Source organism: Zootoca vivipara, chromosome 4 (genome assembly GCF_963506605.1).
Source record: "Zootoca vivipara chromosome 4, rZooViv1.1, whole genome shotgun sequence".
NCBI classification, from domain to species: domain Eukaryota; kingdom Metazoa; phylum Chordata; class Lepidosauria; order Squamata; family Lacertidae; genus Zootoca; species Zootoca vivipara.
The window spans coordinates 36,793,942-36,818,767 of record NC_083279.1 but is presented as its reverse complement, the minus strand read 5'-3'; the positions used below and the strand labels follow the sequence as shown (position 1 = coordinate 36,818,767).

At 40.5% G+C, this 24,826-nt stretch overlaps 1 protein-coding gene across 5 annotated transcripts in view; it reads right to left on the bottom strand.

Annotated features, from left to right (window-relative positions):
* OFD1 (OFD1 centriole and centriolar satellite protein) overlaps positions 1-24,810 on the bottom strand; it is a 45,867-nt gene extending 21,057 nt beyond the window's left edge. For 2 of the 5 annotated variants that reach the window (XR_004692681.2, XM_035116827.2), the window contains exons 1-19: positions 24,617-24,810; positions 21,766-21,867; positions 21,301-21,501; positions 19,814-19,882; positions 19,200-19,230; positions 16,426-16,530; positions 14,525-14,661; positions 13,776-13,949; positions 10,889-10,995; positions 9,070-9,189; positions 7,764-7,837; positions 7,561-7,652; positions 7,241-7,430; positions 6,216-6,346; positions 5,562-5,673; positions 4,118-4,714; positions 3,361-3,508; positions 2,385-2,506; positions 308-424 (exon numbers count right to left, since the gene is read on the bottom strand). Coding sequence is in view for 4 of the 5 variants with exons in the window: in XM_035116827.2 (XP_034972718.2) it covers positions 308-424; positions 2,385-2,506; positions 3,361-3,508; positions 4,118-4,714; positions 5,562-5,673; positions 6,216-6,346; positions 7,241-7,430; positions 7,561-7,652; positions 7,764-7,837; positions 9,070-9,189; positions 10,889-10,995; positions 13,776-13,949; positions 14,525-14,661; positions 16,426-16,530; positions 19,200-19,230; positions 19,814-19,882; positions 21,301-21,501; positions 21,766-21,861 (2,623 nt within the window). In the remaining variant the exon portion in view is untranslated. Of the gene's footprint in view, positions 1-307; positions 425-2,384; positions 2,507-3,360; positions 3,509-4,117; positions 4,715-5,561; positions 5,674-6,215; positions 6,347-7,240; positions 7,431-7,560; positions 7,653-7,763; positions 7,838-9,069; positions 9,190-10,888; positions 10,996-13,775; positions 13,950-14,524; positions 14,662-16,425; positions 16,531-19,199; positions 19,231-19,813; positions 19,883-21,300; positions 21,502-21,765; positions 21,868-24,356 lie in introns of all 5 variants that reach the window. The other 3 variants (XM_035116828.2, XM_035116829.2, XM_035116830.2) reach the window with 3 other exon arrangements.
* Positions 24,811-24,826: the final 16 nt, after the last annotated feature.

Genomic DNA, 24,826 nt, shown 5'->3' with positions numbered 1-24,826 from the left:
CTCGAGTTCCCCTAGGTTCCTTTGTTAAGCTCTATACCCTTGTTGCCTTATCTTCAAACGTCTAACATAATTGTGTGCCTTCCTGTTACAGATATGGAGAAGCTTAAAAATTAAGTTCTTAAGTTGACTGAAGCAGCTCTAAACTGAAATATATTATGAAGATATTCTGTAATGGACAGTAGCCAGTTTAAAATAATACCATTTACTGTGTTTCAGACAAGATGCTGCAAAAGCTTCAGTTTCCATATACTTTGATAAACAAGCCATCTAAAATGGCTATTCACACTTGTTTGAGCTGAAAACTCACTTATGTCCTGCTGTGAAGTGCCCGCTGCTGGCACAGTAGCTGGAACATGGCTTCCACTAACAATGTGAGATGGATGTGACGCATCGCTTTCGAGCTGTTCTGGAATGTCCTCTTGATCTAGAGGAGAAGTAGGAACAATGCCCTCATTATTCTGCAATTATCAAAGCAGGGCAAAGAAATGGACACAGTGTGGGAATGACTGAGTTCAGAATGCATAAGTGTAAGCCATTAATTAAGTGCTCTTCTTGGCCAAGCTAACCATTACCCTAAGAATGAAGAAATTTCAAATGGGCTGTTTTAATCAGAATCATGGGACTGTCTGGCTTGGAAACTAGTTCTTACAATATGTTTCCTAAGCAAAGAGTCAAAACAGCTTCAACTCAATGTGGACTTTGTAGGATTAAAATCCACCAATGAGACACAAGCATGAATGCAAAATATGGGGGGCCTGGTTGCATTTGAGTCACTTCCATAAAACAAAACTTTCAAGTTTCCTATAGTTATGCCTCTTCTCAGGGTGGAGTTTATTAGTGTTTGGTAGGGCTTGCAAGCATCATGTCCTTCTCCAGTTGTTTCAACTCCTCTATCACCATACATAAACACCACTGTAACAGGTTCTGTCAGAAAGCAGCAGTCTGTTATCTTTTAATATCAGGTTTTTCATTATTGTCATTATATACATCTTGTTTTTATAAGGAACAGGAACATCTGAAGGGCCACAACTGCAATCATCCCTAACCAATGGCCACGTAGACTGTAGCTTATGGGAGTTACAGTCCAACACCATCTGAAGTGCCAAAGGTTCTCCATCCCCGATACAGGTTATATCAAAAAATAACCTGGTAATTTACAGGCTCAATATCCAGATGATAAGTTTGAGGTAACTGTCACATGCAGCATGCCACACATCTTACAATTTTTTTGTATAACACGCCCCCCCACCTCCTCAGCCAAGCCTCTGCTGCCAATGATAATGTATACATGTGTACACATGCGCCCATCCATCCTTTCATATCCATCTACAAACACAGAGAATCAACACAAGGAACTGTGTGATACCAGCACAAGCCAATAAGTTAAAGTTGCATGGGGGGGGGGGCAAAACTTTAATTTGCACTCCCTCAATAATTCTGTCCAACCAAAATTATACTTTGTATATCCAGTGCTGTAACCCTCTCTTTCATGCACTTACTGGTTTTCCCTGTGCATTATATTCAATTCAAACATTTTCCACTTTCATTAAATCTCATTATTTTACATCACATCTTCTAGGTTTTAAACCAGAGCTTTCCAAACTTTTCATGTTGGTGACACACTTTTTAGACGTGCATCATTTCGCAACACAGTAATTCAGTTTTACAAGCAAACCGGAGGTTAAAGTAATCCCTTTCCAGCCCCGGGAGGAGCGCAAGGAGCATTTGCGCGACACAACTACACACTGCAGCCAACACACTAATGTGTCACGACACAGAGTTTGGAAAGCTCAGTTTTAAACTATCTCTAGTTTTTCATTTCCAGGTTGTGGCAAACATCAGATATACTAGTTACAGGTAGGTAGCCGTGTTGGTCTGCTGTAGTCTAAACAAAATAAAAAAATATTTTGTATCAGATATACTAAAATGTCTATCAGAAGAGTGCCAGAGTTTCCCAAAGCTCTGACTTTATACTTTGCCTATGCCAGCAACGGAGATCTGAAAAGGCCTTACCAATATAACCTGTACAGCTTCTGCATATTTTGCTTTTCTACTAATGTGGGTTCCCAAGCCCAATGGGTAGGTCATACAATGTCCAATACCATTCCCAATAACATTTACACACATACATACACAAGGATTAGGCTAGGCTTCAGTTCTACGCATTTTATATGTTAAGACCATTACACAGTTGCTTGGTAAAAGGGGTGGCTTAAAAGGTACCTCCATTTCGTTAGAACAAGTTGAGAGGTTATGAAAAGCAAACAAAAAACAAAAAACCCCTAAGAGTCATACTTAAGAGATTTCTGGCTTTTAAAAAAAGGTGGCGCCCAGATATAAAATTTCTGCATTGCTTCTTTCTGAAAAATATAGTAAAAACTTACATTTACTGGCAGACTCATCATTTCCAAGGTCGGAGTCATCATTTCCAAGGTTTTTATACAGGAGCTTCTCAGGTTTTGCAGTGTCACTAACACCCTGAATTTCACCTTGTTCTTGATGAAGACTAAAAGGAAGGAAGGAGATGGAGAAAAGTGATTAAATTTAGTTTAGAAAAGTTTCTAAAATGTAAAGTTACTAGTCCTGTGTCACATCTGCAGAGCACACCATGGGCATAACATACAAAGTCATGAACATTAGTTACAAGAAAGGTTTATCAAAGCTCTTTGTTTTGCTCTTGCAGGAGGAGCCTTTATGCACAGTCTTCCCTATGTCAGCATCAATCATCAGAAAACTGAGTTAAGGTTGTATGGAGGGTAAAAACCTTAGCGAGGTTCCTTTGTGAAGTCTGAATGACAGCTTCCATGCTGTCCAAGTGTTCTAATAATTCAGATTTCAGCCACAATATCCAATATCTAAACTCATGATCTCATATTCACAATAGCAAGGTTGCCTCATCATTTTATCAAATTGCATATCACTGTACAGTACTCTCTACCTTCCTCCTGATGCACTATTACCAAATACACTAACACTTAAGGGATACAGCCCTCAAAGTGGAACAACATGGTCAGGATATGGACTCACAAAAGTTAAGCAACCTCTACTCACTCACCACTACCCCCGAGTCTGCATGTTAGAGGTCCACTACTATCTCCATCTTTTTTTGAATGCAAGAGCAGAGCCTTCAGCAGCAAAAAAATAAATACAGCTTGTGTAAGAGTTTAGGAAATGTTTGTTATATCTCCATGTTTCTGTAATGTATTAAAAATGCAGCACACAAAAAGATACTGTAACTACTAAAGTGCCTGAGGATAAACCATGCTCTTGGAAGAATGTTTGATTACGGATATCAACAGGTAACACATAAATATGGGACATGACATAGCTGAAGACCTTTTGCAACTATATAAACATTACCTTAGCTTTTGTTTGCAGGAAGCTGGGGAAGAAGAAACTGATAAATTAGAAGCATGTTCAGGAGATGAAAGGTTGCCTGTTCTTTGAATGGGGGAGAGAGGTTGGTCTGCATTCTGATGAGGGGCAGCAAAAGATGAGGCAACTGTATCTGCAGAACAGAAGGCAACCACATATTACTGTGCAATAGTATCTGAACAGCTACTGTAAAGCAACAAAACGCTTAATACCAGTGATGTACATTGGAAATCGTTCCTGGAAAACCACAGAATACTTTAAGGAGGGGTAAAAACACAGGAACATTGGAAGACTTTGGGTGCTTAAGAGATAGGCTTGGTACTCTCTAACACTGGTTTTCAGATTAGAAAAAATTTGGTTCATTGTGGAAAAAATACAAAAGAATTTTTTTCTGCACAGTACTTCTCAAGTTTATCTCCATGTTTTGATTAAATAGCAAGAGCAAGAGAGTGTTTAATCAGAGTATACTCTGTGTATGTGTGTTTGTGTATGTACATACATACATACATACACACACACAAAGACTACAGAGAGTCAGCAAGTAAAAGACTTAACAGTTTCAATGATAAATAGTGTGGCATTAAAAGGGGTTAGATGAAAAACAGCATTTCCCTATTTGCAGCAAGTAGAAATGGACCAAGGGAAGGAACCATCATGGCAGAAAACTCTTAATATCAGTTGCTCTTGATACCCACACAAAGCAACAACTTCACTCATAATTAATGAATATCAAATTGCTTACCTTCAGAAAACAGCCTGCTACTAATATTTCTCTTTGCTTTGGAAACAGGAGTAGAAGACAGACGTCTAGAAGTAGACTTCTTCCGTGGAGGGGTTAGATGATCTTTCAAGTGATCCCCATTTCCTGGTGTCCATCTATAGTTTTTACTTTTTTGGCAGTGAAAGGGTAATTCTTGTGAATATAGATCATCCTGTGCAAACCAAAGTCTTTGGCGAGATGCCATGGTAAAGTTACTTGCCATAGGTGAAGAGAATGTGGTTTTTGCTGGGCCAGCTGTGGTTTGAATGGCTCTGTATTGGTAATTCCTGTAGGCCTCTTCTAAATATTCAGCTTCTCTCTCCAATTCTTTTATTCTAGCCTTTGTACTAGCTACAAATTCTAAATCAGAATCTTGTGAAGTATTAGGTTTCAGTATGTGGTGATGATGTCTGGGGCTTGTACCATTTCCCATTCCAATAATATCAGCCATTGGCTGTGTTTTCAGGAAAGCACCATCTATATAAATATCAGGAGGTACAGTCTTGTCACCAAACAAGTCAATGACAGAATGATCAACCAAAGAGGGCTTTGGATTCCGATACACTTCATTCTCTAATGCTACAGGCAAGAATTTAATAGAGATAAAGAAAACAATTTAAGACAAATTTTGATTTGGTCATTGTATAATTAGCATGCAAAATTGAAAACTGAATTTACCTTACATTTTAATATAGTTATTCTACACACAAATACAACATGCTTTAATATGGGGGGGATCCTCAAATTTATTTCAGCTTTTTAAAGTTAGTATGATCAAACAAAATGAGTAGAAAATATTCAAATTAAGCTGAAAGTATCAGAGCCACAAAAGATGAGAGTTAGATCCAAAGAGCTGCCCATACCAGAAGGCAGTTACACACACAAGAATGTTTAAAATCAAATGTAGAAGTATAATGAAAGTATTTGCCTAGTCATTTCAAGATTTGAGGAGGAGTATGAGGTCTCTTAAAGCTATAATAAGGTACCCAAGCGGGGGGGGGGGCAAACTACACAGAAAGCCACATTTAAATTGGAATTAACTCGCTCACAAATTATGATTTCAAACAAAGAATGTTGTAACAGAAAGGAATGAAGGGGAGCAAATAAGAAAATCTGAGTTGGGAGCAATAAAATATGGTTATGGAAGGTTTCTGGCTAAAAATTGAATAGACTGTGTTTCTGAACTGTCAGATATTGTCTACATATGGTCAAGATCCTTCTGCATAATAATTTAAAATTTAAATTTAAAATATTTTAAATTTAAAAATTCACAATATCAAATACCAGACTTTTACAAAAAAAACCCAATACATGCCATTTTTCATGTTTATTATTTCAATCTGCTCCAATGCTTAAATAAAATTGCTCTAAACAAAGCCTGATCTTATTCTGTTAGCCCAAAAGTGGAGGAGAGGATTTTTCAAACCTGTCTGTGTCTGTTTCAGTTGTAACTTAAGGTCTTCCATTTGTGCATTTAACTTCCTGATAGTATTTTCACATTCCAACAACTGAGTCTTCAACTGTACACAATGTTCAATCTAAAAAGATTTCAGAGACAAAATGCCTTACTAATTCAAGAGCATTCTTAACACACTGAAGCAACTAATCCATATAATTACAAATGAGCAATCAGCCCCCCAGGTCTCAAATGAATGGACTTGTGGAAGGGAGGCAGGGAGAAACAGATATTTTGATTTTGAGAGTACCAGTTCCTCATCTACAAAAATGAAGAATATGAATGTAGAGTCTACACTTGGCCTTTGTTTGGGAGAATTTAGTTGTCTAATTCCTCAAGTATATTATTAGCACAGTAAACATTTACAACACTAACAATTTACTTAGTGTCATGCAGAGAGTTCTCAATTCAGCAGCAAATACAAGTGTAGAGGGTGTGCACTGCTTTTGCAGGATCAGACTGTATTTTTTACATTGGTTTTAGACTTTAATAATATGGAGTGAGGAAAATGTGGCTGAGGAATTTACTGATTCTATTTTGTTTTTAAAAAGTATTTTAAATAAACTATCTTTGACAAAGGTATTTAGAAAAACGAGCGTAAACAATAACAAAATGGTAGTTTACCTCATTTTGTAACTGTTTTTCCAAGAGCTGCTTATGAGTGTCAGATTCTTCACCTTCAAGCTTCCTAGCATGTTTTGCTCTTTTCAGCTCTGCCTCAAGGACCAAATATTCAGCTGATGGCCGACTCAACTCTATAAATAGGAGGATTTGGAGGGGGGGGGAAATAAAGTTAAAATCTAACCTTGCCAGGAAACACTGCATCTGATGAACAGATACTCTGTAGCAGACCATCCAACTACACTCTTTAAGTGTTCTGTGCTATGATTCAAATGGTTTAAATCCTGGAAAGCCCTGGATGCAGGCAGTCACTATTCTTAGCATTAATCAGGACTTAACAAAAAATTAATAAGGTTCCATCCAATAATCATAAAAACATTGATGTGGGTTTTCCACAATTCAACATGGATACTGAGGACAACAAACCAAGGAGAGGAGCAAATAGTGGACTGCAGATAGGCCTTATGAAGCCCTATTGGTGAATCTCCTTCAAAAACTTGAGTCATTGTTCTGTGCTTTTGGCTATCTTAGCCTCTGGGGCATCAAAATAATCAAGTACATAATATTCACATTGACATTCACAACTTATATTAAGGGCATATAACCAAGCCAATTGAGGTCCCTCTATATCTGAGGTCATCTTTTTAGCTCTTTGCTTGAATCACCATCATTTGTATATAATCAGCAAAGCACATATGATTTAGCCTTTGGCTAGCTGCTACAGATTTTATATCTTGTGCAACACAATTTTTAAAAAGCCCATTGATGTCATAGTCACTATTCAATAGGTGCCAATGACAGTCTTGCAAAGAGATAGGTGCAGATAAATATTTGGGACTTTACATCCTGAAGCACTATGAAAACCCTGAAAAACCCATTTAATTATGACAGAAATTCAAAAGAAAAACAAACAGACATATAACACAGAGAAACAAAAAAGAGCAGACATGCTATTACATTTCTAAAATGTATTTTCTTTGCAAATCTTGCTGATAAAATTTTTCAAAGAATATTAGATTCACACTAACTGTCTCGGAGTTCCAAGTTTTCATTGTGCGCCTCTTCCAACTGTTGTTTGAGTAGCTTATTCTGCACCTGAAGTTCCATTTTCTCTTCTTTTAGTGTTGGATAATCTGAAACTTCTTCCAGTTTTTTTGTCATCAACTGATTTTGCTTGCTTAATAATAAAACTTGAGCCTTGACTGAATCTATTTCCAGCTGGAAATAAATACCATATTAGAAAAAAAGTTAGCAGACCTCTTCCAGGATATAACTAGATAATTTATTTATCTGAATTATGAAGGTAGTAAAAATATATTGCTAAAACAGACATTTTAACTTCAGCTACCTCAAGCTCTTTTGAATGTGATACAGCATGTTCGAATTCTTGCTTTTTTGAATTAAGAGAAATGGTCTCTTCATGCAAAAGCATAGCTTTATCTGGTCAAAAACAGGGAAGTTTTATATTAGACATATTTCATTAAATAAAAGTCAAACATTTGTTTTTGAGTGGTAGGTTTTTTTAAATACAGAGATAGATATAAAAAACACCTTTAATTTTTTTCTCATCTTCAGTAATTTTCTTGGTTCTAGCTAAGTATTCTTCATTTAGTTCAAGCTGATACCTAGGAATAAAAAGTATTGCAAAGTGTTGCCAAATTATTGAAGACTTTTAATTGATTAAGCACTGTCAGCTTCAATTCCATGTGTCTTTATAACTAAAGTCATAGTAGCTTTATCCTGGGTAACTAATAACCATGTTCAATCTTCTGATACAAATCAAGAGGGAGAACCCATATATAAAATTATAGTCCTAAACACAATAGACAGCTAGTTGAATCCAAGCAGTTGAACTAAATTGAATTGCACCCTTGGTTCCTTTTCGTTCAAATGTGGCACAGGAGGGGAAAGGCCAGTATATCTGTGTACCCTGGCCAGCAGCATTTCCTTCAATCATGACATCCCTACAAAATTTAATCTGAGTTTAAATATTTGAGCATCTCCTGATTAAATATTTGAGCATCTCCTTATTAAAATCTAAATCACTAAAACAGCAATTGCTAGCCTTTTTAAGGCAGAGGATCACATTGCCCTTTGGTCAGCACTCCAGGGACTGAAGTATAGAGGTGGGCATATTAATGTGTAAAGTACCGTACTTTTCAGTGTAAAAGACTAGGTTTTTCTCTCTAAAAATCATGCTAAAAAGTGGGGGTCTTCTTATACAAGGGGACTGCATCGGGTGTATGTTTGATTGGTTTCTGCCATGGCTGTCTGCGGCTATTGTGCGTGTTATTGGTTGCTATGTCAAGGGGTGGTGTTTATTGGTCGACGTTGTGGCAATTGGGCAGGCGATTGGCAGCTTCTGCCAGCAAGGGAACAGACAAAAGGTGGATTTTGTGGCATGTGTGGGCTAGTGATTTTCGGCACACCCCCCCTAAGAAAGCTCAACAACTTTGTGCCATCTCCCCCCCCCCATTTTCTTAAATTTGAGTCCCCCAAAATAGGGGGGTCTTATACATGGGGGCATCTTACACAAGGAAAAGTACGGTACAAAAAATATAGGGCAGCAAATATGATCTGGGCTAGTCACCCCTACCCTAGTAGAGTTTCAGGTCATTGCAAGAGGATGAACAAAAAACCTCCTATAGGCTTGCTGCTTCCATTACTCTCCTCTTGTCCATAGGTTAAATGCTCCAAATTCCTTCTCTTCCCATCACACTGACAGACACATCCCTAGTGTATAAAAATGCTCCATAAATGTTTCACTTATTAGTATATTCTGTTCCGTCTTTACTATGCAACTACTTTTCTATGTACATCATATGCAGTCACTGAAGAAGACAGACAAATTACTTACTTTAGGAGTTCGTTCTTTAGCTTCTGGTCGTAAGTCTCTTCAATGTTCTTCACAGTTACCTCTCGATGACGAAGTGCATCTTCTACAGTTTTATTTTTTGATTCTTGAAGGTTTTGAGCTCTGAAGCAAAGAAAGAAAATGCACAATAAAACAATCCTAACAGAACAAATCAGGTGATAGAAGCATTTGAAACATGATGGGAAACTTATTATTACAGTGGAACTCACAACAAAATGCTGCAATATGTGCCTAGGAGTGCTCTTGTCCAAGACCCTGGCCAGTCTAGAACAATAATCTTGGATTAATATTCTAGCCTCTTGGGGAGTGAGGTGCGATGCTGAGGTAAGAAGCAAAAGGATATTCTGCCACCCCATTAGAGGTTTTTTTAAAAAAAGTTCTCTCTTTTTTGTACTTCTGCAACACTAGAGATTTTCACCAAGCTTCCTACCATCTCCCTCATATGTGTATGCAGCCATCTTAAGTACCCACACATGGAGAACTAAGTTTGCTATCTGATTTGTTATTATGTTTTTACTTGGTAGGTTTAAAGTGACTCAGATGACAATGTGTCTTCAGACCCCCACATTTCCCATAATTATATTATAAAGCAATGGCTAATCATATGGACAATAATTTCATATTCACTTCCGTTCTAATCAGTTGTTTATAGCTAGAATAGCAGTAAGGCTGGTTGTTAGCTTCTGCAAATACCCCTCTCCATCCAAACCCTTCCACCCACACTGTGCTTTGCAAAGCTACTTTTAACAGCACAGATGCTACTTCCCATTGCCAATCCCAAACTTATCATCATCTTAATCTCCTTCCCACATGGCACTATTCTCCACCCCAAATTTCTTCATTATGTCAAAACAAAAAACATCCTGGCAGCTTAAACTACCCTGCCATACAACTCTCCAGGGTCACTATTACCCATTCCAGTTTGACTGCAAATGCTGGCAAATTACAAGTTCCACACTCCTTGACACCTGCACTGCATGAGCACAGAGACCTGTATTAAAGCATACTGCAGCAATCACTGGTATGTCAGATAGTTTACAGCATTGCTACCAAGCCCTGACAGATTTAAATGTGGGCTGTGGTAAAGATTAGGCCTTAAATCTGCCAACCCTACTGTTGAACATATACTACTGATTTCAGGAAATCTTGAACAACATTGGCTCAGGAATTAATTATTTAGGACTTCAAATGCTGAAAGTAAAGGAATCACAAGGGAAGATGACGCTTATTCCTCTGTTTCAAAGGTTCACCAGCTCCCTCTTCTGGGTAATCAGAGGGATTTTCATCTATCATTAAACTGAAGGGGAAAGAAAGGGAATTAAAAGGCGACAAACTTAAACTGCCTAATCAGTTAATTATGGATTCAACTATGCTTAAATGTTATTTATTTTATGTATTTAACTAACTAACTAACTAACTAAAGTTACGTAATTATTTGATAGAAATCTTCTAAGCAGTTTACAAACCCATATTCTCCTAAATATAAATCAGGACTAATGGCAAAATATCACCATGCACTGTTGTCAGTATCTCGATGGTTTAATAATAATAATAAAAATTGTCATAACTTCCAGACAAACTGTCAAAGCAATGCCAACTTTTTGATGAAACGCCATAAAACTCAGTTAACAGGGAACAATTCTGCTGCTAAAAGCAGCTGGATAATACTGCTTCTAGAGATGTAACATTACATTTAGTGAAATATGAGTAAATGAAGCTTCATACTAATAGCATTAAGAAGGCCAAGAAAAATATGGGGTTTTCCCCCAAAATAAATTTATATGAATGTTTAGCAACTCACAGTTCAAAAGCTTCTATTCTCTGCTTCAGTTCTACCTCTCGGGATCTTACTGTTTCAATATCTTTCAGCAGGCTTTGCCTTTGCAGATAAATTTCCCTTGCATCAATCTATTGGAAAAAACATATTTGTATTATATGCAGCCCAAAATGTAGCAACAGCAGCATATTCTATGACAGGGGTTCCCAACAAAATTTTCTCGAGGACCCCTCATCGAGCCGCTATTGTGACAAGGACCCCCATTAATTCCTAATCCTAAAATTAAAAAGTGAGAGCCAAATTAAGAGTCTTTTTATAAGAGTCCAGGGAGGAGGGAGGGGAATGGAGAAGACAGGGTACCTGCGCAGTAGCGCACAAATGAAGCCGACGCGCGCAAAGCATCTTGGGGAGGTGAGCGTTAGTAGAATGCACGCGTTGCCTCTTTGCAAAACAGTAGTATTTGTAAAGCGCCACCTAACGGCATACAGCAGAACTACTGCCTCATCTAATTCTAGTTTTGCGCTAGAGTCTGAGATTTGGAGGGCTGTATACACAACTAGCACTCTATTGTTAACTGGTTGCTGGGACTTGCCTGCACTTCGTTATTCAGTTTGCTGATAAAACTAGTTACTACTAGAAGACTTAGCAGTAGTAGTTGTTGTTGTTGTTTAGTCGTGTCCGACTCTTCGTGACCCCATGGACCAGAGCACGCCAGGAATTCCTGTCTTCCACTGTCTCCCGCAGTTTGGTCAAACTCATGTTCATAGCTTCAGGAACACTGTCTAACCATCTCATCCTCTGTCGTCCCCTTCTCCTAGTGCCCTCAATCTTTCCCAACATCTGGGTCGTTTCCAGGGAGTCTTCTCTTCTCAAGAGGTGGCCAAAATATTGGAGCCTCAGCTTCAGGATCTGTCCTTCCAGTGAGCACTCAGGGCTTATTTCCTTCAGAATGGATAGGTTTGATCTTCTTGCAGTCCATGGGACTCTCAAGAGTCTCCTCCAGCACCATAATTCAAAAGCATCAATTATTCAGCGATCAGCCTTCTTTATGGTACAGCTCTCACTTCCATACATCACCACTGGGAAAACCATAGCTTTAACTATACGGACCTTTGTCGGCAAGGTGATGTCTCTGCTTTTTAAGATGCTGTCTAGGTTTGTCCTTGCTTTTCTCCCAAGAAGCAGGCGTCTTTTAATTTCGTGACTGCTGTCACCATCTGCAGTGATCAAGGAGCCCAAGAAAGTAAAATCTCTCACTGCCTCCATTTCTTCCCCTTCTATTTGCCAGGAGGTGATGGGACCAGTGGCCATGATCTTGGTTTTTTCAATGTTGAGCTTCAGACCATATTTTGCGCTCTCCTCTTTCACCCTCATTAAAAGGTTCTTTAATTCCTCCTCACTTTCTGCCATCAAGGTTGTGTCATCTGCATATCTGAGGTTGTTAATATTTCTTCCGGCAATCTTAATTCCGGCTTGGCATTCATCTAGTCCAGCCTTTCGCATGATGAATTCTGCATATAAGTTAAATAAGCAGGGAGACAATATACAGCCTTATTGTACTCCTTTCCCAATTTTGAACCAATCAGTTGTTCCATATCCAGTTCTAACTGTAGCTTCTTGTCCCACATAGATTTCTCATGAGACAGATGAGGTGATCAGGCACTCCCATTTCTTTAAGAACTTGCCATAGTTTGCTGTGGTCGACACAGTCAAAGGCTTTTGCATAGTCAATGAAGCAGAAGTAGACATTTTTCTGGAACTCTCTAGCTTTCTCCATAATCCAGCGCATGTTTGCTATTTGGACTCTGGTTCCTCTGCCCCTTCGAAATCCAGCTTGCACTTCTGGGAGTTCTCAGTCCACATACTGCCTAAGCCTGCCTTGTAGAATTTTAAGCATAACCTTGCTAGCGTGTGAAATGAGCGCAATTGTGCAGTAGTTGGAGCATTCTTTGGCACTGCCCTTCTTTGGGATTGGGATGTAGACTGATCTTCTCCAATCCTCTGGCCATTGCTGAGTTTTCCAAACTTGCTGGCATATTGGGTGTAGCACCTTAACAGCATCATCTTTTAAAATTTTAAATAGTTCAGCTGGAATATCATCACTTCCACTGGCCTTGTTATTAGCAGTGCTTTCTAAGGCCCATTTGACTTCACTCTCCAAGATGTCTGGCTCAAGGTAGCAGTAGTTACAACTAGGTAAATCAGGGACGCGGGTGGTGCTGTGATCTAAACCACAGAGCCTAGGGCTTGCCGATCAGAAGGTCGGTGGTTCGAATCCCCGCGACGGGGTGAGCTCCTGTTGTTCAGTCCCAGCTCCTGCCAACCTAGCAGTTCAAAAGCACATCAAAGTGCAAGTAGATAAATAGGTACCACTCATGTGGGAAGGTAAACGGTGTTTCCGTGCACTGCTCTGGTTTGCCAGAAATGGCTTAGTCATGCTGGCCACATGACCCGGAAGCTGTCTGTGGACAAATGGCGGCTCCCTCGGCCTATAGAGCGAGATGAGCGTGCAACCCGAGAGTCGTCTACGACTGGACCTAATGGTCAGGGGTACATTTACCTTTACAACAGGTATCTTATGAGTTATGGGAAGAGTTCCAGGATTATTTTTTAAGTGGCTAGCAGTGCAAAGGGAATAAGACACAAATATTAGTGCATGGAAGATGCATTTCCACTTTTTCAAATACAGCATCCCACACAATTACTTATGCAGTGCATTTTAATAGCAGGTGGTCACATTTTTCAGCACAAATTGCAGATTAGGAACAAACCACAATGGAAGATATACAGAAGTAACTTGCAAGCAAACTACATACAGTCACTCTCAATACATTTCCCAATATGGCTCTTGATATTGGATAAAACTTCCCAACTCCTCCATTCTATTTAGTTCAAGTTTTTCAAATATTACCTCTTGCTGCTTCTGAAGCCTCTCAATAGCATTTCTTTCTCGAGAGCTCAGAGCCTCTGACTTGGCTCTGTGAACTTTTTCAAATTCTCTACGAAGCTCTGAAATCTCTTTCTGGGATTGTGCTCTCTCGTCCATCTTAATTTTGGCTATTTCAACCTCTTTGAAGTGTCGCAACTGTGGCATTCAAAATAAAATTATAAGTGGCAACTGTCGCATCAAAAGAGTAGATCACAGCTAGATGGCTAATTCTTGTGACTAGCAAATCCCTCCTGTGCAAGAATGTGATAAAGCACCATGGTAAATCCACTGCTCTACAACTAATCAGATCTCCCAATTTTCCTTTTCCTAAAAGCAGTTGTTGGGTGAACAGGCATTTACAGCAAGCACTGCTGCATGCAAGGGGAAAGGATTAAGCCACATTATAGCCCTGATCCAAGTCGCTTACTATAGTTTTTAAAGACAAAGTGATCTAATCACAGATCTGTTTAATGTAAGTTTGGCCGTTAAGTGAGCAAGCAACTGAGACAGAGCATTTAGTTGATCCTGCAACTAATCCATATGATTACTCCTACTAATCATAATGTAAACAGCAATGTCTTGCTCAATAAATGTTTTTGCTTTTCCTTCATGTATTTTGTGTACTCTAAGAAAAAGTAAATTGTTGTACTGACGCAAGCATCAAAATGCAAATTTTCATGTGTCTATAAGACTGACAAAACATCATTGCCTCTCCTCCCATTTCCCTTCACCTTCTGAGACATTTCCTCTTGAAGCTGCTGTTCTACTTCTTTTCTATATTCAACAAGTTTTACTTCAAACGACCCAGATTTGTGGCACTGAGGATACATGTCTGCAAACTGTTCATCAATCAGTTGAAGTTTCTCAGCTATGAAAAAATATATAAAAGGCATTGTTCCATTATATGTGATCATACTGAACAAAAGAAATTTACATTGTTGACATTTTTATAGGGGCCAACTCTCCTACTTCATTTTATTATACTATGATGCCAATGATGATTTATATTTATTGGTTGCTTCACTCATGGGAATGACTCAAAGTAACATACAAACATAATAAAAAATACTAAAACCAGTTACAATAAACAACAACAATAACTCTCCCCATCCCAAATCACACATCTATAGAAATAAGAGACATGTCTTACAGATCGTGCCCCTCCAAAAAGAGCCCACAAATACTTTTTAAAATCTTCAAATTAATGACCTAAAGCTTAGGTTAAAAGGAAGTCTTTGCCTGGTGCTTAACAGATAAATATAGCACCAGACAAAAGTCCTTTTAGAGAGCATTCCACAAGCAGGAAGTAACCACTGAAAAGTGGCAGAGGGCACTCAACGGTGATTGTCAACAGCCTGCACCATTCACATATTACACAAATTAGCCAGGGCCGCAAAAGAAGCACGAGTCATACGAGTCGGAAAATCCCCAAGAGCTACCTGGAATCCATCAGCCTCCAAGGGCAGGCCAACCAAATAGGTCCCCTGTCTCTGCTGAGGAGGAAAGGCTCTGTCTGAAAGCATAAAGCTAAGACTAACCTCTACTAAAAAGAGCGCCAAGGAATAAATGAAAGAGAGAAAACAATATAGAAATAAATCAGATATCTTGCAGCCTGAAACTATGCTCCAGCTTAAATAGATGACACTGTACTCCAGACTACATCTGTATCCCATCCTAACTTCCATTCTATGAATAGATTGCTTGGGCTACCCTAGTATTGTATTTGTGTTCCATCTGTTCATCTGAAATATGTTTTCTGTCCTATGCAGTGTCTTGGAGTACAGTGGTACCTCGGGTTACAGATGCTTCAGGTTACAGACTCCGCTAACCCAGAAATAGTACCTCGGGTTAAGAACTTTGCTTCAGAATGAGAACAGAAATGCCATGACAGCAGCGCAGCAGCAACAGGAGGCCCCATTAGCTAAAGTGGTACCTCAGGTTAAGAACAGTTTCAGGTTAAGAACGGACCTCCAGAACGAATTAAGTTCTTAACCCGAGGTACCACTGTAAGTGATGATAAATGATATTCTGCAATGGCTAAAATGGAAAATAACCTATTTCCCACGACCACAGAGAGAATGCCTGGGCTGCAGTTGCAAGAAGTAGAAGAGGATGATGTGACTGGTGTATGCATTAGTATACTTTTTAACCCTGCAATATTTTTTTTGGGGGGGGGGGAATCTGCTATTTTTGTTCTACACTTGTGCAGCTGGCTAGGTGTCGCAAATTCATTGGACCAGTGTAGTACATACCAATGTAATCACATACCTATCTTTCCAGAGGACTCTCTGTAGAGAAGACACCATTTTTAACGTTTCTGTTTTATCTCAAAGCACCCTATTGTGTTGAAATGCGAACCCATAATCCTGTTTTGATCCACATTTAGAAATTGCAACATATAAATATGTGCAGCTCCTTCTTAGCTAAAAGCTTTCCTAACTTTTTGGAAAGATTGTATGCTTTTCAAAAGTAGCAAGTTGCACATATACAGTATTCCAGTTAGTAAAGCGTTATGTCAGAAGCAGTATGAAAGCAAGGCTACAGAACAGATGCTACAGTATTCTCTTTCTTAAGGCTAAGAAAGTCTGAGGATAAAGTCTGAGGATAAAGCAATTGCGGTAACTCCACTTACCAAGAGATTCTTTACCAGGTGTGGGACTGGTCTGAGTTTCTGTGCTACAGATCTGCTTATGCAGGCTATGGTCTATCAGTTCAGTTAATATCTGTACAAGAAAGCCTTAAGAGATACACCATTAATCACACATCTCTTCTCCAACAAATGACAAGTTTCAAACTCAAGGAATAAGTATTATTTTGCAACAGTAAAAGAATACCAATGAATGGAAGTTGAACAATTCTAAAGAAAAAAAGCTGCCCCTCTTATTTTTAAAATTTCTTCAAAAAGAGCCTATGGTAGCAAATAATACATAAAAATATATTTTTAAAAACATCTGAAACATTCCAAAACAGGTAAAACATTTTAAACATATAACAGGTATATATGGTTGCCAACACCCATATTATGGGGAAGTTGTTTGAGAGTGTGCTTGCAGGCTAGTTCCAGGTACAGTGGTGCCTCGCTAGACAAATGCCCTATAAGATGAATTTTTCGCTTAACGAATAGGTTTTGCGATCGGAGGTTGCCTCGCAAGACGACGAGGTTTTCTATGGCCACTGCTTCGGCTTGCGAAGCGTGGCCATAAAAACCTCCTATCACAAAACCTAGCGAAAGGGGCATTTGTCTAGACTCTAGCAAAAGGGGAACCAGCTGTAGCAAGGGAAGAAGGCGAAGGAAGATCAGCTGAGAGGCACTGCCGGTTGTCGCGAGCAGTGAGGTCTTCCCCCTGCCGCCTGTCCGATCCAGGCGGGAGGCGGCGAGGAGAAGAGCTTCTCCCCGCCGCCTCTCGCCGCGCACAGCCGGCATGGGGCGCAGCTTCGGAGACCTCCGAAGCTGCGTCCCATGCCGGGGAAGGCAGGCGGGAGGCGGCGGTGAGAAGAGCTTCTCCCGCCGCCGCTTCTCGCTGCACACAGCTGGCATGGGGCGCAGCTTTGGAGAAGGCAGGCGGGAGGCGGCGGTGAGGAGAAGAGCTTCTCCCGCCGCCGCCTCTCACCGCGCACAGCCGGCATGGGGCGCAGCTTCGGAGACCTCTGAAGCTGCGCCCCATGCCGGGGAAGGCAGGCGAGGCGGCGGCCAGGAGAAGAGAGATTCTCCCCGCCGCCTCGCACATAGCCGGCATCGGACGGGGCTTCGGAGACCTTCTCCGAAACCCTGTCGCATGCCGCCGCCAGGCCCCCAGAGCCCATAGGAACGCATTGATTAAGTTTCAATGCATTCCTATGGGAAACATGGACTCGCTAGACGAAAAATTGTTCCACGAATTGACCCGTGGAACGAATTAAATTCGTCTAGCAAGACACCACTGTACTCCTGGAGAAAGCAGATTATCTAGACCCATTTCAGTCTGGGTATGAGACTCCATTGGTCTTGATCACCCTGGATGCTCTTTATCAGCAGAGAGATAGGGGTGTACTCTACCACTCAGCTGCTTTTGATACTATCAACAATGCTTTCCTGCTTTGTGAGTTGGGAGCAGGGGACACTCTTATGCAGTGTTACCACTATTTGTGGGGCTGGTTCCACAGATAGCATTAGGTAACAGTTTGTTAGCAGTTATGAAAGGAACCATCTTGTCCCCACTACTATCCAACATCTATATAAAGCTGTTGGGAATGGTCATTAAGGGAGTGCTTCTTATTTCTCTGAATCAGGAGCTGTGCAGATTCAGAATCAGTAACTGAGAGTAGTGGTAGACTAGATGAGGGCCAATAAACAGAAACACAGCAAGATGGAGGCCTTGTGAGTAGGTGGTCCCCAGGTCCAGGAATTAGGCAATTTGCCTGGTCTGGATAAGGCTGCACTTGCTCTGAAGGAGCTGGTCCATAATCCATCATTAACAGTGGAGGCTCATGTGGCTCCAAGGGAAATGAGACAGCCATTCAGAGAAACAGTCTTGCTGCAGTGACCCAGGCACTGGTAACCTCAATACTCTATTAATGCAATGTGTTCTACATGGGGCTGCCATAATATTGGTCTAGAAGTGGTGCAGAATGAAGCAGTTACGTAGGTTACTAGCTGATATGCGTGGGTGCAGACATCTAACACCATTTTTAAATGAACTGCCCTGGCTGATAATTTGCTACTGCACCAAGTTTTGGATATTAACCTATAAGGCCCTGAACAATTTGGGACCAGGTTATCAAAGTGAACATCTTCACCTGCACAAATCTGCCCATTCCCTAGCATCACCTACACAGGCCCTCATGGATAAGCCACATCCACTTGGATTATCCAGGAAGAGGGCCTTCCCTGGCTGTGTCCACTCTCCCAAACTGTCATCCCTAGAAATAAGGCATGCGCCAACAATGAGGCAACTCCAGCACATACTGAAAACCTTTTTGTTTAGCAAGGTTTGCAATGGCTATTTGTATTATATTTTATGATATTGCTGTACACAGGCTTCAGGTGGCCACAAAATGTGCAGTGTTTTGTTTTTCTGTTTAAATATTTATGTATGCTATCCAAAGTTGCTGTTTAAACTCCTGTTCCAAACGGCAGCTTGCCTCTTCAGCAGCAGGATCTGCTTATGTGAAAATGTCAAAGAAACCACTGGTCAATTATTTTAATGTCAAATGTTTCCATCTGTTTCCAACTGCTGTATTTTTATTATTAACATTAAAAAATTAAACTACCCTGGAGGTTTTGAGTTAAATCCAGTTTTGAGTTAACTGTTATTTAAACAATTAAATTGTTTAAACACGTGTGCATAATTTTAAACACACACAGTATCTTTGGACTGTGGCCTACAATCTGAACTTACTTAGAATATATGTACATTATAGCTGTACCTTTTGTATTCTCTTTTTCTGAAGCTGAAATCTGGAAAAACAAAAAAATAATTTAGTCAATTTATACCTGAGCTCCAGCTGAAGAGCTGCAAAGTAACTCTTAAGCCCTGCCACTCCCACTGGCCAGGAAAAAAGCTATGGGGCATATCCTTCCCCCTTTTTTGCTGTGTGAATTCCAGGCAGGTGCACCAGAGGAGTCTGAAGATCAGGCAGCATCCCACAGTGCTCCCTTTGTGGCTTTTCTGCAGGCTTCTGCCAGTGGGAGAACCACTAATACCATGTTTCTCCAAAAATAAGACACTGTCTTATATTTATTTTTCCTCAAAAAAAAAAAAAAAACCCACGGTGGCTTATTTTCAGGGGATGTCTTTTTTTAAAATTAAGTATGGTACAGTTTAACCTACAATGTTAAACTGCCTATCACTATGGCTTATTTTTGGGGTATGGCTTATTTTCGGAGAAAACGGTTTCGCACTACACAGAGTGCAGTAGGGCCTTCACAGCAGTGCAGCAAAGGGTCTCCACCACCTTATCCTAACCATCTTCCACAGCACAGGTGGAGGATTTTGATTGCTTAACAAAAAATAAGATTGCCAGAAAGAAGATTATTTTACCAGCGCTTTGTAAATATCAGTCTTTGGATTGATCCTCATCAGCTGTAGTAAATCTTGCATGGTGAGTGCCTTTATAAGGAGATAAAGAAACCAGATAACTCTCAATTATACATTTATTTGACAATCCATATTGTCAAAACAAAAAGTTAAACAACTAGGCCAACAAAATCAAAATGAGAATGATTGGGATGTCACATATGCCTTCACTATTTGTATCAAGGCCAATTATTGCATGCCATCATACACACTTTTGCAGTCAAACACATAGGCACTCAGTAGTTAACACATTTTCACAATGATTCTCATTGAGTCTTACAATCACTCACACTCTTGCATACACAAACACAGTTGTTCACACATACACAATGTCTCACCTTCAGAGACTCAGAAACAGTCATTCAGTCATGCATGCACAAAGTCAGACTGCTTCTAAGCCGGATGATCAAACTATAAGTGCAGTAACTGCAATCAGCAGCTTTCATTCTGAAGTTGTTTCTTCTCTGTACTTTAGATGTTTTATAGGACCATTTGACCTTCAGTAGGCACTGAAAAGAAGACCCTACATCAGGCACCCCCAAACTCGGCCCTCCAGATCTTTTGGGACTACAACTCCCATCATCCCTAGCTAACAGGACCAGTGGTCAGGGATGATGGGAATTGTAGTCCCAAAACATCTGGAGGGCTGAGTTTGGGGGGGTGCCTGCCCTACACAGATGAACCTGATCCTGCTGTACATACCCATGATGTGTTCTTCCTGAGATTTCCAAGACTAATTAAAGGCCTGATCCTGGCAGAAACAGATCCTTCTGCCTCCTGCTGCTAGAGAAGTCAACAGGCTTTCCAACACCCACCTTTGGACCATTTGTAGTTACATATAAAATGTACACACACACACACACACACACACACACTTTGCACATATTATTCATTTTTATTTGTTATTATAGAGCACTGGCATTCAGTAAGATAGTTGGGATTCGCTACTGGGCCACACTTACTTACTTAGTAAAAAATGACAAATTCATTCTTGGACTAAAGATGGTCTAGATAGGTCAGCGTTTCTCAACCGCTGTTCCGCGGCACACTCCGCGAGACGCTGGCTGGTGTGCCGCGACGTGCGGCGACGAGAAGGGTGATTTGCATTGTCACCCGCCGGAAAGCAATATTTCTCCTCCTCTTTCCCAAAGCTCAATGCAAACGAGCCTGGCGGCCGCCAATGCACAACTGACCCGCCGGAAAGCAATATTTGGCAAGTGTTTCTTACAGTCATAATTATAATATAGGGCGGCACAGAGTTAATTTTTTTAACTTTTTTAATGGTGGTGTGCCTCGTGATTTTTTTTCACGGAACAAGTGTGCCGTGGCCCAAAAAAGGTTGAGAAACACTGAGATAGGTTGATAGACAATGTAATAACTGCACTGGATAAACAGAACTTCATTTATGTACTGAGCATAATTTCACACATCCTTCAAAAGAAGGTACTTACCTTATCCTTTTCTAATCCACTTTCTGGATAGAAGACAGACAGTGAATATTCATAGCCACATCTACGCAGGTGATCTGCCACCAGACTGTTAGAAGCACCAATTAACAATGAACTGCATTCACTAGAAACAGCTTGTGGCTGAATTTTTCCACTTAAAATGGGATTCATTAGATCATGTATGAGCTGGTTTCGAAGCTGTGTCTGGCACAAAGAAAAATGTATATTATTGTTATCTGGGATTTCTAGAAGAAAAAGTGAAAAAGAAACATTAAATAAATTGAAAAAAGTTGAAGACTTTGATATGTTAAGTGTACTGAAACCTTGTGTTACACTGGTGTGTATACTGTAATGCTTTACACATTAAACAGTCAAGCAATAAATCAAGAGAAAATCTGGCAGCAATATTTCTTTCAATATATCTTCATGGCTTATATACATACACCTTTGCTTAATTATATCAAATACCTTAAGTGCATCCAAAACACCTCGGTTCTTAAATGTCTGATATAGTCTTCTCCGGAGTTCATCTTGTGACAGAGCCTTAAATTCATCTGAAGACATTAGGATCTGAAAATGTGAGAAAACAATATTGCAATTTTTGCAGACAACCAAATATACAAGCCATGGTAACAGAAATGTTGCCAGCTTTTCAATAACTGCATATCAAAACCTCAAATTTCAAAATTTTAAACTCATAAGTGATTCTTAGCAGCATGCATCAAATCAGCATGTTTATTTGAGTTGCAAATGCAGGGCTATCAATTAGTGAAGTGTAGCTTACATTTACCATCAACAAACATCGTGGCACTTACAAAAACAGTATTCAACAAAGGAAGTAAACAGACATGATTAGTTATATACCTAAGCCACTCTCCTATGTTCTTCTGTTGCCAGCTGTTCTATTCAAAGCACTGAAACTACAATGGCAAAGAACTGGAGACTTGTCAATTTTTTAAAATGCAGGTCTCAAAATTACATCCCAATGGGATAGAAATTTTAAAATGGGTTTGCAAGAAGACTGACTAGGGATTGAGGCAGTGTAAAGGGTAAAAGAAGCAAGTAAGGTTGAAGGTAGGATTGAAACACACATCATAATTAAAGAAGGGTACCTTATTGAAGTCTGAACAGCCTAATGAACTCTCTATAATTATTTTGTTTCTTTAATGCACATGATTCTTTAATGTTATGTTCTATATGAATGAAAACCAGTATGTCAAAAGCATACTTTGAATGCCCCTAAAATATACAGAACTAGAATGCAGTCCTATATGTGTTTACCAAGGAACAAGGCCCACAGAATTCAGTGACTTCTGAATAAGTATACTTAGGACCATACATTAAAAAAATGCTCACTTTTACTGTGCACAAAATATGCTAATCAGTATGTAAATTGTAACATTCCATCCCACCTCCCAATATTCTTTCACATTCTAAAATGATCAAGAAACAGAAGTGGGGATTAGGCCAGTACAGCAGATATAATAGGCTCAATTCCCAATGGGTGGGTTGACCAGTGTCACAATGAAGTCAACCCTTGCGTTATACAACTGTGGTAAGCACAGCAATGCGAGTTGTGTTGCCACAGAGAGTAGCCAGAATGAGGCCCTGAAACAGGGCACTACAAGGGGAGGGGTAGAATTCACTGGATCTTAGTCCCATCCATTCTCTGGAGACGGGTCTGATTTGTGCCCCTCTGCTATGGCAGCTTAGAGCTGCTGCAACAAAAAAGAAAACACCCTCCCTTTTCATCAGTGTTCAAAATTCCCACTGCTCTAGGAGCATTTTGTGACAGGGAAATTCATTAGCGCGAGCAGTTTCTGAGCTCTGGGCGCAATGCTGCACCTAAGATTTCAAATTAAAACTGCAGAGTGGAAGGAGAGGAGGACATTTTTCTGCCTCCCCACTTCCAGCTACTGTCTGAAGACTGGAGAAGAAACCCTCTTAAGAATATTAGGGGGGTTGGCAGGATAAGGACTAGACACCATGTGAAAAATGAACAGAATTATTTTAGTTGTAGCTCATTCATTTTCAGCTTTGTATTCTTTTTTTAAAAAAGCATGCCTAGACATTCCGTTCTTGTGCCGATAACCTAGGTTTAAGATGCCATTTATCTCCTAACTTTCATATCTCAGTTTCTAAGCACTGCTTTTCATCCTGGTTGGCAAGCCTGCAGATGTAATTGAGAATTTGTTGTGATCAGCCTCCCAGGGCCGACTCAGATTGTTCTGCCTGTGAAAAATTACGATATGCATAATAACATTCAGAATCAACAGAAAATTGACATATGTGGTGACACAATTGTTTTAAGATTCTAGAATAACAGAACTGAAAGGAATCTGAGATGTCATCTAGACCTGCTCAACACCAGATGAGGAATGCAGGATTACAGCTACAGCACCTGTGACAGCCATCTCTACTTAAACACCTACAAGAACTCACCACCACATAGGTGTAGCCAAGGGGAGGCAGCTGCTCCCCCTAAATCAAGTAAATAAATACAAATACTTAACTAACTGACCAATTGCATCACAGATAGCTCGGTTCCCCCTAACGTAAATCCTGCTCCCCCCACATAAATCCTGGCTATGTGCATGCACCACCACCACCTCCTGAGACAATATGCTCCTCTGTCAAACAGAAGAAGTAAGTTTGTTTGCCTCCCTGTTATTATCTCCATCCAGTGCCCTGGCAAATGGGGAGTGGGGAGCGCAAGAGAAAGAAAATACATCTTCTTGCCCTGGAGGAGGAGCTATTGTCACAGCTGCAGGTATACGAGTTGCCTATTTCATTTAACTACTAGATGCAACCCAATTTAATACAGGGCATGTTAGCAGTGGGCAACCTACCCATTCCCCAATACAGTGTCTGTTCAATTGTGAAACGAACGGGGGGGGGGAGTAAGCTAGTCTACAGGTTGAGTCTCCCGACCTTTTTTGTAGACCCTAGGAAACTGCAGACACTTTATAAATATAATAACAATGCGAGTTGTGTGCAGTCCATAGCACATTCTCTTCCGCTTTTTTTTTTTAAAAAAACAACCCTTCCTACTAGCCCACCTTTCGCTCCCCGCCTGCTTTCTGGCCGGCCTCGAGAAGCGCACTCCGCTCCCGGCCCGCTTGTTGTATCGCGAGGGCGGCTGCGAAAGGGAGCAGCTACGCTTCTCTGGTAAAGGAGAGGCGCTTCAAGAACCCGGCCAAGCACAACTCTTGAGCCGGGGCGACGGGGCCCTTCTCAGCTCCTCCACCTCCTCCCGAGTTTCAGGGTCTATTTTGTGGCCAGGAGAACGGGGAAGTTCTGACACGGGCAGGAAACACACCGAGAAAAAGGGAGGCGGCGGCCGGCCGAGATGTCGCCTCTGAGGCGCGACGAGAGCCTCTTCCAACGGCCTCGCGCAGACGCTCTTCTCAAGGTCCCGCCTCCACTCCCAACGGCCACTCGCTCCCAACCGCCGCTTCAAGACTCTTGTTCGCTCTCGTTGCCGCGGTTACTAGCGCTCAGCCAAGTACGGTAAGTCGCTATTGCAGAA